This window comes from Artemia sp. Qi Xiang Cuo, chromosome 3, assembly GCF_049724085.1.
Source record: "Artemia sp. Qi Xiang Cuo chromosome 3, ASM4972408v1, whole genome shotgun sequence".
NCBI lineage: Eukaryota > Metazoa > Arthropoda > Branchiopoda > Anostraca > Artemiidae > Artemia > Artemia sp. Qi Xiang Cuo.
The window spans coordinates 12,624,667-12,642,682 of record NC_142796.1 but is presented as its reverse complement, the minus strand read 5'-3'; the positions used below and the strand labels follow the sequence as shown (position 1 = coordinate 12,642,682).

General features: G+C 35.2%; 1 protein-coding gene across 1 annotated transcript in view; it reads left to right on the top strand.

The window, feature by feature from the left end:
• The window catches only part of LOC148953775 (WD and tetratricopeptide repeats protein 1-like), a 76,749-nt gene that overhangs the window by 423 nt on the left and 58,310 nt on the right, over nucleotides 1-18,016 (top strand). The window contains exon 2 of the mRNA XM_089085895.1: nucleotides 14,195-14,325. Coding sequence (XP_088942021.1) covers nucleotides 14,195-14,325 — 131 coding nt within the window. The remainder of the gene's footprint in view (nucleotides 1-14,194; nucleotides 14,326-18,016) is intronic.

The following is an 18,016-nucleotide window of genomic DNA, read 5'->3' as shown; positions in this document are numbered from 1 at the left end:
TATATAGGCTATACCTAACCCAACCTAACCCTGAATTGGCCTATAGAGGGGGGGGGCTGAAACTCATTTCCAATAGAAATGCTTATTATAGGCTATTTGTAATCAGCATAAAAAAGGCATTGAATGGTGTATTCACTTTTGTCCTAACTCAATAGGCTAATATGATTTTGTAGATATTGACCAGGTTAGTTTGGGTTAGGTATAGCCTATATAGGGGGGGGATGAAATTCATTTCTGATAGAAAGGCTTATTATATTCGTAATCAGCATAAAAAAAGGCATTGAATGGTGTATTCACTTTATTCCTAACTCAATAATATGATTTCGTAGATATTGACCAATATCAGCTTATGTGACACCCAAAAAGAGTAATTTTCAAGATAGCAAATAGGCTAGGTCAATATCTACCAAATCATATTATTGAGTTAGGACTAAAGTGAATACACCATTCAAGGCCTTTTTTAATGCTGATTACAAATATAATAAGCATTTCTATCGGAAATGAATTTCAGCTCCCCCCTATATATGCCAATTCAGGGTTAGGTTAGGTATAGCCTATATAGGGGGGGGGGAGCTGAAATTCATTTCTGATGGAAATGCTTATTATATTTGTAATCAGCATAAAAAAAGGCATCAAGTGGTGTATTCACTTTATTCCTAACTCAATAATATGATTTGGTAGATATTGACCTAGCCTAGTTTATATATAGAGATAAAAACCTTAGCCAACCATTATATATAGAATTTTTTTTTTAGCTGACTAGGTGGCTAAAATTGATGAAAGTGTACATAGCCTATAGGAATCTTTAAATTTGCCAGTCAGTTGGCTATTAGATCTCATCTCTATTTAAATTTCAGCCTGAATTAGCCAACTAGTCAGCTAATAATAGAATTATATAGGCTATACACTTTTAAATTACCTAACTAGGCCCTAGTTGGCTATTAATATCAAGGTAACTATTATAAACCTTAGTTTAAAATAGCCAATTGCTATCAATCAAGTTTCTTGATTGATAGCCAGTTATCAATAAAGTTTCTAAATACACTTGCAGAATTAGCTAATTAGTTGGCTATTAAGTTCCCAGGTATATATAAACTTTAGTTTAAAATAGCAAACTAGTCAGCTATCAATAAAGTTTTTAATGCACTTTAGAATTAGCCAACTAGATAGCTATTAAAGTCTCAGCTATATAATCTGAACACATGTTAAGATTAGCCAACCAGTTGGCAATTAAATCTCACATATATAGGCCTATACACTTCAGCCTGAGTTAGCCAACTAGTCAGCCAATTAGGTAACTGTATATACTTTATAGAACTAGTTTGCTATTAATATCCCATGTATATATAAACTTTAGTTTAAAATAGCCAACTAGTCAGCTATCAATAAAGTTTCTAATTCACAGTAGAATTATTTAACTAGTTAGCTATTAAAGTCTCAGCTATATAATCTGAACACATGTTCAGATTAGCCAACCATTTGGCTATTAGATGTCACATATATATACATTTCAGCCTAAGTTAGCCAACTAGTCACCTAATTAGAGAACTGTATATACTTTATAGAACTTACTAACTAGTTGGCTATTAATATCCCATGTAGGCCTATATATAAACTTTAGTTTAAAATGTTCAACTTGTCAGCTATCAATAAAGTTTCTAATACACAGTAGAATTAGCTAACTAGTCTGCTAATAAAGTCTAAGCTATAAACACATGTTTAGATTAGCCAACCAGTTGGCTATTCAATCTCACCTATATATACACTTCAGCCTGAACCCAGTGGCCGAATGAGTGCTATATTCTGATTGACCACTATTAATGCAAATTGGTGTACTTGTAGATACTCCATTATACTTGCAAATATAAGGAACATATTACAATATTTTTTTTTTCTTGCTTGAGTTTTTTTACAATATTTTTTTTACAATATTTTTTTACAATATTTCAATATGAGATCAGAAACTGAGAGTTTCATGCATAATAACAGTAAGATACTTTACTAACTTTTAACGTTCAGTCACACCATCTTCATATGTTATGTGCTGTATCCATGGATAATAATTCAATGTCCTTGAAAAATACAAGAAATGTGCTCTTAGTGGGGTTCACCTTAAGCTGATTCACTCTTAGCCATCTTGAAACTGCATTTAGTGATTCTCTTACCCTCTCTAGGAGCAATCTCTCTGTTTTCCTAGCAGGTATGTTAGTACAATTTTAGCAACTATTCTTTTCTGAAATTTAAAAGGAAAATTCTTCTCTGCTTCATCAAAAAAACAGAATTCATGCTTTTTAGTGATGTAAGTTTTATTAAAAATAAATCTATCTTTGGCAAAACATGAAAGAAATTAATTGTTCTTTTTAAGTTTACATTCTCATGAACTTTGCGCACACCAATGTGGTAGACTTAATAGGCGTTATAATAATGACCTTATCCTTTAAGTTCTTTCATTGTGGTCCATATAACAATTTTACTTGGTAGCATAAATAAGGACATAAAGAAAAATTCACCTAGAACCTACTATTTCCAAGATTAGATCAACTTGAAGATTTGGACATAAGTAATAACCTATTTCATAGTTTTCCTTCAGCTGCCCTTCACCGGATTTCTAATTTGAAGTCACTCAACATATCTGGCAATTTTAGATTGTCCTGCTATTGGGGTCCCACTCAATGTCAGCTAGTCAGCTAATAAGAGAACTGTATATACTTTATAGAATTATCTAACTAGTTGGCTATTAATATCCCATGTATATATAAACTTTGGTTGAAAATAGCAAACTAATCAGCTATTGATAAAATTTCTAATATACTTGAGGAATTAGCTAACTAGTTGGTTGTTAAGATCTCACCTATATATACCTTTCAGCCAGAAATAGCCAAATATTTAGCTATCAATACAGTTCCTAATTGCCTATATAACAGAATTAGCTAACTAGTTGGTTATCTCACTATTTATTCTTTGTGTTTTTGAAGGTCTCATTAAATTATTACATTTCTGTGATTTGTTAGCTAACATTGTTTTTTGGCAATGTTTTGTTCAGTAATTCTATTTCCACTATACTATCAAAAACTATTATGTGGCTTTCTTAACTTTTAAATTAAGTGGCAGAAAAAAACCTTGCCAGTTTGAAGACCTAATGTAAGAGAAAGAAACTTTACCAATAATATATTCATTTTGCTGAATGGGAGAAGGCAAGCACAATATTTACCCCATTACTCCCAAGATGCTATTTGTTTACAAGAAACTCAACATATTGTTCATTGTTGTTTTGTTTAAGTAAAAAGTGCATTATAGTTTTTTATTCAATTATCCCCAATAAATTTTTAGAGTATGCATATATCAGCATGATGGATTTGAAGATTAATTCTTGCGGAATTTTTTAATTTAAGTACCTGAAGTGGCTTATCAATGGGGATACAACCAGATGCCCCCTTCCCTTCAAACAGAAGACTATTTGCAAGTGTACATCCTCTTTATGGCAGGCAATCTTGGCTTGCTAATGCCCTTTTATAGCTTTCATTCCCAAAACTAAATTCTGCTAACTTGTCCACCCCCCCCCCCCCACATAAAAAATTCAATTTTGTTTTCTATACATAACCTATACTTTTTTTTATATAGCTCTGTGGTGGATATTTGTCTTGATATTAGTCAAGTAGTCTAAATATTATCTGGAGATGATGAAAAGAAAGTAAGATATTCTCTATCCCTGGCCCCTCCCACTCAATCATAGTAAAATGATGGAAAAGAAAAAATCTAAATTAATTTGCACTTCAAATCAATTATAATTTGCACTCTGCTAAAATAATCACACTTTCTCTTAATACTTGCCACTGCTTTTCTAACATTGTTTTCCCTAACCCTTCTCTTACCCTCTTTTCCTTAAATAAAATCCAGTCAACACCCTTGTGCCTACCCTTCCCCCTCTGTTAAAAAATGTTAGCTCTTGTTGGCAGACAATCATACTTTGCTAATTTCCTTTCCTGTATATACATAGGCTCAATTCAGTTGCCAACCAGTTCACTATTTTATCTTCTTTTGTGTACTTTAACTGTTTTGCAATTGCTGACTGGTTGGCTATTTTTAGGATGTTTATACATAAAGTGGTTTGATATTAGCCAAGTAGTTTAAATATTATGTAGAGATAATGAGCAGAAAGCAAGATATTCCACATCCCCACCCCTCCTGCCCAATCCTACCAAAATGATTGGAAAGAGAAAATCTAAATTAATTGCCACTTCAAATCAATTATAATTTGCACTCTGCTAAAATAATCATATTTTATCTTAATTCTGGCCATCTCCTTTCTAAATGCAATTTCCCCAACCCTCTTCTTATCCCTTTTTCCTGAAATAAGGTTAAGTCAACAACCTTATCCCTGCCCCCTCCCTCATTAAAAGAGGAATTGTAAGCACTTGTTGACAGACAGTCCTAGTTTACTAATTTCTTTTCCTGTATATACATAGACTCAATTCAGTAGCCAACTGGTTCAATCTTTTACATTCTTCTGTATACTTAAACTGCTTTTTAATAGCCAACTGGTTGGCTATATTTAGGACATTTATGCACAAAGCAGTTTGATATTAGCCAAATAGTCTAAATATCATGTAGAGATGATGAGCAGAAAACAAGATGTTCCATATTCCCGCCTCTGACTCCTCCCAGCCGCCCATAGCAAAATGATGGGGAAGAGAAAATCTAAAGTAATTGGCACTTCAAATCACTTTGATAACTGACTAGTTTGCTATTTTAAACTATAGTTTATATGTACATGGGATATTAATAGCCAACTAGTTAGCTAACTCTATAAAGTATGTGTAGTTCTCTTAGTGGCTAATTCAGGCTAAAGTGTATATATATGTGAGATCTACTAGCCAACTTGTTGGCTAATTTGAACATGCGTATATAGGCCTAGCTGAATCTTTAATAGTAAACTAGTTAGCTAATTCTACTGTGTATTAGGAACTTTATAGTTGGCAAATTAAACTAAAGTTTATATATAAACAAGGATATTAATAGCCAACTAGTCAGCTAATTCTATAAAGTATATACATTTCTCTTATTAGCTGACTAGTTGGCTCATTCAGGTTGAAGTGTATATATAGGTGAGATCTAATAGCCAACTAGTTGGCTAATCTAAACATGTGAAACTTTAGAAACTATTGATAGCTGACTAGTTTGCTGTTTTAAACTAAAGTTTATATATATATGGTATATTAATAACCAACTAGTTAGCTAATTCTATAAGTAAATGTATTTCTCTTATTAGCTGACTAATTCAGGCTGAAGTACATTATATATGTGAGGTGTAATAGCCACTGGTAGGCTAATTTAAACATTTGCATATAGCTCAGACTCCAATAGCAAACTAGTTAGCTAAGTCTACTGTGTAATAGAAGCTTTATTGATATAGATAGATATATATATATATATATATATATATATATATATATATATATATATATATATATATATATATATATATATATATATATATATATATATATATATATATATATATATATATATATATATATATATATATATATATATATATATATATATATATATATATATATATATATATATATATATATATATATATATATATATATATATATATATATATATACTAGTTTTGTCAAATTTTCAACTGCAAACTGCAATCCTCATTACTGTATTTTGGATCACAATTAGCTTTTTAAGAGATGACTTATTTGCAGGATGATATACTACAGCTGCATATTCCAACTTTGACCTAATATATGTGGTGTAGAGCTGAATTAAGAAATTGGCTTTGCTTCCTAACTTTGCTGTTGATGTTTGTGCATCCACTAATGCCTGAATTGATAATTCTTCAAGTTGGCACCCATACTCATGCCCATTTGCTTTCTTCAATCGAAAGCAAGGAGTGCTTGTACCTTCTAATGGTGCTGGATTACTACTGACATTATGGCCCCCAATGCTGATTGATACAAGGGAATGATAACGAAAAGCAGTTTATGCTCTGGAATTACAACAGTAGTCCTTGTGGCTAAGTTAGGGCTAGTAAATGCCAAGTCAATTGTAGTGTGACTACCAGTAACATGATTTTTACAGGCTGGCAATCCTTTGGGAGTGGCAAGTTAAATTTGGGATTCTAACAAAAACTCCTCCATGCTCCTTCCAGATGAGTTCACAATGTCACATTTGCACCAAAATTTGCTGTGTGCATTAAAATCACCTGTTGTAACCAGTTTTTCATTAGTAGGAATTCTCTGTGATAGTTCATTAATAATACCACCAATGTCACTGTTGTTGCCATTTGCATTGTACACATTTATAATGTTAAATGTAGATCCATCTTGTTGAAGTACACTGCAACCATTAATTTCAACTTTATAGTATGGAGAATCCAGCAAATCAATCCACTCAGTAAAATGTAAAGACCTTATAACGCAAATTAGTACTCCACATTTTGTGCCTTCTGACCTGCCTTTTTTTTTATAACATTATACCCTTTAAAAGTCAAATTCATGTGTGGTTGCAACCATGTCTCTTGTATGCAAATTATGGCAATCTCAGTTTCAAGACAATAATCTATAATGAGGTCTCTCTTCTCTTTCATGACTGACTGGGCATTCCAAGATAAAATTTTAAAGTCCATTTTGGGCATTTTCAAGTATTCCATTTAGCTCACAAACACTGGCAATCTTTTTCTGGTTAAGACACCCTAACTCTAGCTCTTCTGCTAATCTACAATGTCTATCAATTTGATCAGATTGTGAAATGCAGCTCATTTCCAACAATTCAGCTTTACAGAGTAAACCTAATACCATTTTTTCCACAGTTTCTTGTTTTGTAACCTTTCGTATTTGTTCAAAATTGTCAGCTGATTCAGGTGTGTTTGGTGCTAATCTGTGCAAATTCATCCTGTTTTCTGCATCTGCACTACTCTTATATGTTACTTGAGCCATCCTGTATCCCATTTGGTAAGTTTCTGCCACTTTAAGTATCTCACGATTTTGTTTCCTCACAGGACAGGCAAATGATGTAGAGGCATGGTTTCCTCTGCAATTGGCACAGAAATACGCCCTTGGTCTGTCTGGCAAGGTATCATTTTTCAAAGGACATTTATCTGATGAATGTTTATTTGGAACAACATAGACAAACTGGTTCCTTTGCTCTGCAATCCTTTTGCAGATGACCATACTTCTGACATTTATGGCACTGCATGATTCTGCAATGGTAAACAAAAATTTCTCTTTTCCTTCCACAAAACCAAATGTTAGGAGGTAATGTATCACCTTCAATATCACCATTACTGCAAAACTGTCTTCTAGTTTCTTGTTTCGTGGTTGAGTCTTTTCTGTCTTACTACTTCACATACAACCATTACACTTTGTACACAGTCCATTACTTCTTCTGTTGTCAGGTTAAGAGGAACCCCCTTCGCAATTCCTCTCACAAAAGGCACTTTCATTCTTGATGTTACTGTCATATTGCCAATTTTTTCATTGTTCAGAATTATCTTTGCTGGCTCCTCATTTTGAATATAACAATCATCATGGGCCTACGCCTCATAACATCAATTAAAACTTGTGGCTCGTGAGCAATGCTTCAAAAGTCTTTACCAGCTCAAAGTCAGATGGCAGAACTTCCCCATTATTAATCACTTCTATTTCAACCTTAGTGGTAATTTGCTCTGCTGATGGAATAATCACGTTTACAGTCTCTCTTTTGGATGGCTTATCAATGTTCTGTCTTTTTGTCTAAAGCAAAAAGGACTTATCACTATCTGGAGAAACATCTCTTCTTTATGGCTAAAATTCTGAATTTGACCCAGTCTTGGCATTTCTGTTGGTCTCTTGATTCCTTCAACATCATATGGGTTTCCAACTACCCTCATCTCTTCATCACATTCACATGGTAATGCTGGAAATTGCTCTCTACTTAATGGTGTAAATCTATTAGCTGTAGTCACTGTATAACATGGGGGATTCTGTGCTGTTTCTTGTTGGGTCACAGAGTCTTGCTGAGCATTTACAGATTTTGATGGTGCTGCAGCATATGCATAGCTATAGGAAGATTGACTCTGATTTTGATTATGCCAACTTACTAGTGGAGGTACATACTGCCCAGGACCCAGCTGGTAAGGCTGAGACCAATTCATTATTACTGGATTGCCATTATAGTAAGGATTTATTGTACAAATTGTCCCTGACCCTCCTGGGGATCTGGCAAATTATTCATCTTCCCCAATTCACTTCAGTTTTTAGAACATACTTTTCTAAAACTTTTAAAAAGGCAAAAGACTTAATAATTTCTTAAGAATCACAAATACTCACAAAAAGATTGCAAACTTGAAGTAAATATTTTACATCCAACAGTTTAATCTTTTCTTCTCTTGGTTTTAAAGATATGCAAATGCATTTCCTAAGTTTTGAAAAAAACAACATTAATATGGCTTAAAATTTTGCTCAAATAACAGGAATTGCATTTTCAGAACTAAAGCCAGAGAGAAACTGATAACTGAAAATTAAGGTAAAATGTTGTTTTGTCAAAATTTCAATAGGTATAGGCCTACAATAGGTATTTCAATAGGTATGCCTGTTATGTAAGCAAATTTCAGGACACCCTAAAGGGAGAAGGAGTGGAGGTAGGTACTTCAAATTACCTTCCTGGGACATAATTTAGCCTGTAGACCCATCCCTGAAAGTTTCATTTTCCTAAACTAACCCCTTTCCAAGATAGCTAAAAGCAGTCTAGCTAAAGTAGAATTTTACTGAACATACCACTCAATGCCTTTTTTTATGCTCTTTCCAAATGCAATAGTTGTTTTACTTATAAATTAAATTTTAATCCCTTTACATGCCCTCAAAGATGATAACTATGGCCATATAAAAGGGGTAAAAACCATAATTCTTACTTCATTATACACAAAACAATTGTAGGCTAGTTAACATGTTTTGACTGCATCTCTACCATACTTTTCCCCCAGCTCCCTTCTAACTTAACCCCTTTCCAAGATAGCTAAAGTAGAATGTTACTGTATGTTCACCTTATTCATAGGTCACTAATCAAAACACCTCCACCTTTACCTCCCCTTCTAAAGGGCATTGACCTTTGATGACCTTTTATAATTTTTGTTGTTGAAAATTGAAACCCTAAAAATGGATGTACTGCTCAAATGAGGCACAAGGAAAGTGTTTTGAGCCTCATATTATTGCTGAATTCTACTTTGTAAGGTTTTAAAAGTTCAAAAATCTATTTCTTAAACTTACAAAAAACCTTGATTGCTTAAAATCCTGTTGAAATGATAGGATTTACATTTTCACAAGGTTGAGCCCAGAAAAGAGATTATGTAAACCTAGATTGGTGCTATTACAGATTTACTCCTCCTCAGAAGGAAACACAATGAAATTCAGAGAATAACTTAAATAATCTGAAATACTTACTTTTATCATTTCTAAAAACACCTCATTGTGCTTTACACACCCTCCACATAACATGCAAAATTTCTTCATAAAGTATATGTTCTTCATGTATTTTTCCATTTCTTGATTTTGTTAATAATGCTCCTTTGATGTTAAATCTATCCAAAGAAACGAATAACATATGGAAACTACTACTGCTACTACTAACAACTCACCGCAGCACCAAGCCGCCTGAGGCCAACACAGCTACGCATGCTCCTCCTCCATGCCAATCTATTCAAAGCCTTCCTTTTTACACCCGCCCACAAAGTTGCCATTCCTTTAAATCTTTCTTTATGACGTCCTCCCGCCCCAGACGAGGACGACCTGCTTTCCGTTTAGCTCTAGACAGTTGGCTGAAAAGAAAAATCTTCGGCAATCTGTCATCCTTCATGTGCACAATGTGCCCTAGCCACCTCAACCTTTCTTTCATTATAGCCCTAGAGAGCAGTATTGAACCATATTTTTCGTGTAGCCTATTGTTTGAAATATGGTCAATCAACCAGGTACCCATAACAATCCTTAAGCAATTTTTCTGGAAAACATCTAGCAAATCTTCATCTGCTTTTCTGAGCGCCCATACTTCAGAGCCATGCAAAACGACGCAGCATTTGCACAAATGGAAAAATGCATAAAAATATACAAATTAGGCTGTATGCTTGCACATTATGGGTAGAGAGTAGGGGCGTAAGTAAAGTGCTTTAGGAATGATATGAGCTATTATTTTTTAATTTTTAAAGTTGTTTTTAGAATTTTATCAGAGTCATTTTGCTTTAGCACCCTTATACCATTCCTAAGAGTACACCAGTTTACTTTACCCCCCTCTTCAAATGGACAAATATGTAGCCCAAATTGTATATACCCTTTGCATTTTTAATAGTGTGACTGTGACTCTCTTTTTCTTATTAACTAACAACCAATTAGTAAGAAGAGCTGCAGCATTGAAAGTACAATGAGACTTCATGTGCGCCTACATGACTTGATCTATATATCTGTTCATTAGGGGTTGGGGTGAAGTAAAGCAATTTCCTTTTAGGAATGATATATTGAAGTATTCTAGAATGTTTTAAAGCAGTTTTCAGATTTTATAGAAAGTTTAACCACTAAAGATTTACCATGTTTTATGGTTGGCCTCCTCAGCAAACATGTTACATAAATAAATGTAGTACCACTAGACTCCTAATTTTATGCTATTTCAATTATCATGGTTGCTTTTCTGACAGTGTATCCCTCTGATTTTATTGAATATCTTTCTTTTCTAACCTTGTCATTTTTATTTTTGTTTCTTCTTCATTAGTTTATCTGATTTTTCATTTTTGTTCTTGTTATTTTCTTGTATTTTTTTTACACTTGTTATACTTCTTGCTAATTTTTTAGTTGAATTTCTTTTCTTTGTTATTTTAATTTCTGCACTGGTGAGCTGAAAAGCGGTATCATGTATTTCTGATAAGCTTTTAGAAATCCTCTCACTGCTAAAGAAATGGAAACTCGATCCTTTCTTCTACTATTCCTCTGATCATGGGTGCCCATAAGCTGAATTCCAGGGGAGGGCAAACCTCGTCTAATTGGCACTTTTAATGCTATATAATAGAAATCTCAGAACAAAAATATAAAAATAAGACAGCATCATTCAGCCAGGGGGGGCGCCCTCCCCCCCCCCCCCCCCTTTATGGGCGCCCATGCCTCTTATAGCTTCTCAATCCCTCATATGACATTCTCATATGTAGCCATGGTAATGTATAAGATCTAGGAAGAAACAATGAAATAGTTTTGCTATTGTGAAATTGAATTGTTTTACAATACAGTTGTGATGGTAGCAATTATTATGATTGAAAAGAACACTTATTAAAGAATCCTCCCCTTGTTTGGGTCATTATGGAGATGCTTTCACATGATTTAGTCACTAGAATCAATTTTCAGGCTCTGTAGTGGGTCCAAGCTCTGGGTCCCATATTACCAAGCAGAAATCAATCCCACTGCACCACTACAGGTCAAGTAGAGAATTACTAGTATGCTTCTTTATTCCCTATCTGATTTGAAATCATCGCAATCGCGCTGCCTAAGTAAAGAACAATGTTGGCACAATGTATTATTAATTTAGTTTTTTTTTTCTTCCATACCAGGGCACTTTGTATCGAAGGAGTTGTCGTAGAAACTTTGAAAAGGGCTCATTCGATTGGAAATTGGAAGGGCTAGTCCCGTTTTTGATAGTCGAAAGTGATTGGAAGGCAACTAACACCCCTTCCATGCCCACCTTTTCCCAAAACATCCAATCAAAATTTTGAGATAGTCATTTTGTTCAGTGTAGTAGATAGAGAATTGATAGTATGTTCCTTTATTCCCTACCTGATTTGTGATATATGATAAATCTCAACTCTGTAAGGAATCTTAGCCATAAAGAGATATATGGCTAGTGTTGAATTCGGAATCATAGTATACCTCTTTTTTGTTCTGGTACCTTAGCCTCCTAGCTGCAGACATAGTATGCCTGATGATTTTATTTTGAATATCAAGAGTAAGATAGTGCAAATTTTCATAAGGACTAGGACTAGATACAAGTCATCCATCTAAATTTCCTTAGCTTGCATCTTGGAGTGATTAATGGTTTGCCATCTTGTAGAATTGGGAATAAATCCATGTTCTTGAGATTGATTGTTCTTTTTCACTGTTTTGTTTTTTGTCTTGTTCTTGTCTTATCCATCTTTTGTTGACCTTGTCAAAGCTCTGTTTCGTGACTGCTTTGAGACTAGAGCAGAGCTCAACATGCATAGAAGTTTGCACATAAATGATAAAATTTAAGAAAAATATCCAAAAGTACTTTAGAACTAGTGAGATCTGAAAATGGTAGGTTTTTCTTTTATAAGCAGGATATTCAATGACAAGGTTCCTCAAAACCTGGTTCCTCAAAGATTTTTATTCTACCTCACTGGCACAAGTAAAATTTTCAGGAAATTTTGAATTGGCAAACACAATGCTTTTGAATACTAGTACTATTACTACTACAACTGAGTGCAGTACTAAGCTGCTTCTCCTTCATCCCAATCTGTTCAACCTCTGTTTTTATACCCTCCCAAAAAGTTTCCATTTCCCTTTGATCTTTCCTTACCACATTCCCCCATCCCATTTGGAAATGACCTGCTTTTCAATTGGCCCACGGGGACAATCTGTCATCCTTCATCTGCAGAATGTGTCCTAACGATTTCATCCTTTCTGTAATTTTAGCCCTAGAAAGCAGGATTGAACCACATTTTTCGTACAGCTTACTGTTTGATATACAGTCAGTCAGTCAGATTTGTAGGCAATTTCTCTGAAAAACATCTAGCAGATCGTTCTCTGTTTTTCAGAGTGTCCTTGCTTGAACCATATTTGACCACTGTCATCACTTTAACTTCAAGAATAAGCTTCTTTTTTACCTTCTAAGAAGTTATGACATTGATAGACTCCAGGATGAGAATTTAAAAGCACTTTCCAGGAACAATTGAGTGTGAAACTTGTAAGTTTAAAATTTGACAATGTTAAGAATGGATGCAATAATTAAAAAAAATAGATTGTGAAGTAACAGAAGGTGTCCTATGTAGGAAAATTGGAAAAGCAGCAAGGGTTATTAGCAAAAATACTTTATGCTTGGTGGGAAAGAAGAGGGGTTTGTGTAAAAAATCTAAGTGATAAATCATAGGAAAATATGAGGAAAGTAAAAGAAGTTGAGAAGCTGTTTAAGTAGGAATTAAGGAGTTGTCAAGTGTAGGCCATGGATAAGATGCCAAGAATGTAGAAGATGCAGCCTGGCAATGTGATAGTATTGTATCAGTTTGTTTAGAAATTGAGAGGAAGTAGTCTGTCAGGACTTTTCTTGGTTAAAGATAGGACAAGGACCTCAATTACTGACAAGGGAAGTGGTAAAGAAAGAAGGGCAGAAAATTTAAAAAATTTGTTAAACAAAATCTGCCTGAAGATACAACAATATGTGTAAAAGGGTTTAAAGATAAAGAACATGCTTGCTGACTGCAGAGCCTCAAGATGCTAACATTAACACGCCATTAACAAAGAGGCAATGACCTACAAGCTGTACAAGCCCAACAACAAAGAACTGTTCCAGCCTGCTCAGTCTTCAAGAATCAGGTCTTCCAGCAAAGCTGTTCTACAAGAATGCCAGCACAAGAATAAAAACCCTTTTTCCTTCAATTATTTCAAAAGCCTTTGGAACAATCTGAGAAAGATATCTGCAAGTTCACCAACCCTTGACAGCTCCAAAGCCAATCTCAACAGCAATTGGGTGACCTAATCATGGCTCATGCAGGACAGTAGGGTAATATATAAAGAACAGACATTCTTATTGCAGAGCCTCAGACTACTGACATCAACATACAATCAACAAAGAGGCAATGACCTACCAGCTGTACAAGCCCAACAACAAAGAACTGTTCCAGCATGCTCAGTCTTCAAGAGCCAGAGATCATCCCCCAAAGCTGTTTTACAAGAATTTTAACACAAGAATAAGGAACTATACCCTAAGCTTTTTAAGGTTATGATAAAGTTGTAGGTAATTGTATAGAAAAGAAAAAAAACTTTTTTGTTAATTGGAAGTGAAGGAGGATTTCTTTTGTGGAGTAGTTAGAGATAGTACTAAAAGGATTAAAAAATATAATAGGTTTTTGAACATAGTGTTTACACAAAATTTAAATTTGGCTCTTTGGGGCGTGTGATAGCAATTGTTTGGAACTAATACATTTAATTTGCAGTTACGTGAGGGTATCCACCAGCACAGCATAAACCAAGTAACCCCAGAGCTGATTGATAGGCTTGGCCTAGAAGCTGAACTTGAGGGCCATGAAGGCTGTGTAAATTGTATTGACTGGGACTACACAGGACAGTAGGTATCTCTTTTTGTACATAACGATTTTTAGATACACATTTGGTGGGCATATAGACACATGATAATAAAGACATGTTCATGAAGATGTCTGAAATAGGCAAAAAAAAAAGAAAGGAAAATGTGAAGAATAGCAACTTTTCCTTGCCCTGGAAAATCCTTCAGCTAGCTTAATGAAACTTCTGGGAATGGGTCTACTACCCAAATTAGGGTCCAGAATGATTTTACCCCCACCTCTTCCAGCTGTTGAGTTGATTCACAATAATTCTTGTCTAATTTATGCTGAAGCAGCACAGTATTATCTGTCACCATACATATATTATATAGTCTACTAATTAATTTCATTTTTATAAACCTTTTCTTTATTTTCATGTTTAAACTCACCTTCTGTATTAGGAGCTACTTGTTTTAATTTAATTAAATCGCATAACACCAGGGTAATTCAACTATATACCAGAAGGGAAGTGGCTTGACATGTGGTAGTCTTAATGTGGCAGAACTCTGGTTAAAGTTACGTGTTAGTTTCATTTTATAGAGCAAGTGGTTTATTTTAGATATGGATGTTTAAATAAAATTTAATATATGAAAGTTTATTTATAGTAGTTATAAGTATATATTTAGAATAGAAAAGGCTGTTGCTTTAAAGTAAAATGAGGCTATTAATTACTGCATTTACCTTCAATAGTTGGAATGAAGTAAGAGGTGGGGGTACAAACTTATAAACACTTCTCTATAACCTACTTTGACTTATGGGCTGTTGACAGTTTCATTCATTTACCTGAGCAACTTTTTGATTTAGAAAGAAGCTTTTCCTCAACACCTCTACAAAAATGAAGTAATGTGTAGAGTAATAAGAAGCCAATGTCAAATTCTTGAAATGTATCAGAAGGCTCTCTACTGCTGTTTTTAGTTATACAAAACATGTTAATAGAAAATTCCTGCTGTATACTTTACCTTTTACAGCCTTGTATAATTATAAATGTTCTCAGAACCTCCCATAATATTTTTTTTTTGTTCTAACTGATAAATTAATGCTTTCTTCCCCTTTGATTTTCTGGCTGTTTGATATCAAATATGTCATAAGGAGTGTTCCCGCCTCAATCGTATAGCCACTAAGAATTGAGGGGAGTTACTGAAAGATCCTTTAATTGAATATTGATTGTTGATGTTTTAACGCTTCACCATCTACATTTGGTTGCTAAAGCGAACAACTCTGTTAGGGTCTCTGGCTTCACCCTGAGGAGGTATACCCCTAGTACTGGGATCTTTAGTCTGTTCCTTGATATATAATCCACTGGCAGTAAATATGCTGAGATATTTGAATTGATTTTCACTGGCTTCGATCAACAGTAACCAATGGCGAATTGAGGTAATGAGCCTTTGTGGTATGAGCCTCTACTCAGTCTGGTGATTCAATTCAGGGTAACCCATTAAGAATTAGATTCTATGTTGTTTGATAATTTAGATTATTTTTAAATTTCACTGTCTTTTATTTGTTAAGCTGTCAAAATGTAAAAAAGGGTCTATTCTAAAGGTTGCAATAGCATTTTTGACTTTCATTGTGAGGTGATGTTCTTTACCGTCATATTTCTCTTTTGTTCCAAATGGTTTCGACACAAGGTATAGTCCCAAGTTGTTTTGATGTTGGTTTGGTCATTTAAGAAAGAGAAACCAGCAGAAAAGCCATCTCCATATAGGTCAGGAACCATTTCTTCTGTATTTTGCAAGTTATTTAGAGACATGTTTGGTGATATTTCTCGTAAGTGTAAGATGCCTCCACATCAGTTTGGTCTCCGAAAAGGCTAAAGCTGTGCCTGTTAACTGCATCTTCTTGCAAATATATTACTTGAGGCTATATTACTACTACTACTACTAACAAGCCACTGCAGCACCAAGCCACCTGAAGGCAGCACAGCTGTGGTGTGTAAGCAAAAGACGCGCCAAATATCTACCACTACTGGCATGGAACAAGAGAATAGGAGACCAAAAAGAAGACGTGGCTCGCGTTGGTGAAGTTGATCTGGAGCCAATCTGAGGGTTCAGAAAATACGGCCGTCGTTGGGTTCATCAGTGGCTGGAGATCGTAGAGCCTGCCACCCTCAAGCAAAACCTCTAGAAGAAGATATGTCGTTGTCTGCTGGGCGCCATGATGAGCTTGGATACGGCTTGAATGTACAACAACTACAAGTAAATACAACACAGCTGTGCATGCTACTCCTCTCTCCTAATCTATTCAAAGCTTCCCTCTTTACAACCTCCCAAGGAATTCCAATTTCCTTTAAATCCTTTCTTATGACCTTTTCTCACCCCATTCGGGAACAACTTGCTTGATGGATGCGATAGCTGGGTAGGATGATATAATGTCAGGAGAACCTTTGATTCCGAATTCATGCCCATATTTTAGTTGAGATGTGTAAACTAGGTGTGTGCCCTTCTATTGTTTAGTCATTTTTTGGTATGTATAATAATCTTAAGCTTTGTATTCTTTCGCAAGAGGAAGTTACTATATATAAGTAAATTAAGGAAGAGGCCATAACCTCCCTGACCTTGTAAAATAAAAGTGTTAATGAGTCACAGAAGGTCATGTCTCCGAGTTACTCCAAGTTATAGAGGATTCGCTGAATTTGTTTTGGTCATGTTTAGAAAATAATTTTTGCTGGCTTGAAAAAAGTTCTGAAGATTTTGGTCAACAATTTAGTGAAGATAAATCATCTTTTTTTTTTTTTTTTTTTTTTTTTTTAATTGCTATGAGGAAGCCTTTGTAGTAAGAATTAGTAGCTCGGCCGACCTAAAAGTCCAGTAATTTGTTATTGACGAGCGACACGAGATCATAACATAATCGATCATCTTCTTTGTCTGGCCGTGGTTACTATACCAAGTGTATTTGTGTATATCTCATCTCTGAAAGAGCGTATTTGACATGATCAGATTATGCACATTGTAGAGCTGGAGGAGTCTTTGTCCGTTTTCATTCAGTGGATCCGGAGTCACAGGACCGGGAACACTTCTCCACACGCCCTCCCTGTCATTTACCATCGCGTTAAGGTCTCCCAGTAGAGTGACGATGTCGTGGGGGTGGGACTCTAGACAGGGTTGCTGAGAGCTCCGCATAGAACTGATTCTTCACTTCCGCGGGACTCGGATTGGTGGGAGCATAGTATACAATAATTGTCCGCTTTCCATGCTTTTGCTGGAGCTGAGCCATCAGTATTCTATCTGAAATTTGTTTATCGGAGAGAAGGCATCTCTTGGCTCTGGCGTTCAGCGCGAGGCCTACACCATTCGTCTTTCTTTTTGGATCACCAGACCAGATCAGGTGATATCCTTCAGCAATATCCTCGGACTCTCTTCCGACAAGGCGGGTTTCCGTAAGACCAACCACAACTACATTGAAGCGTTTTAGCTCATAGGCAAGTATTGATTTAGCTCCAGGAAAGTTGAGTGTGAGTACGTTCCAGGTGGCGAGTCGTATTCCACCTTTGTCAATAAGGTTCATTCGATGGTCTGAAATCGGTCCAGGGACGTGCTGGGGTCGTGGAAGGTAAAAGGGGGGTAGGTCATCCGAGGCATTATCATCGTTTTTCGTAGCGGTAAAATTTTCAGGTTGAGGGTTGCAGGCCCAACCGACCTTAGGCCTGGGATTTAATTAGAGCTAGGACTTGCCTAGATGCTGAGAGTCCCTGGGGTGGGC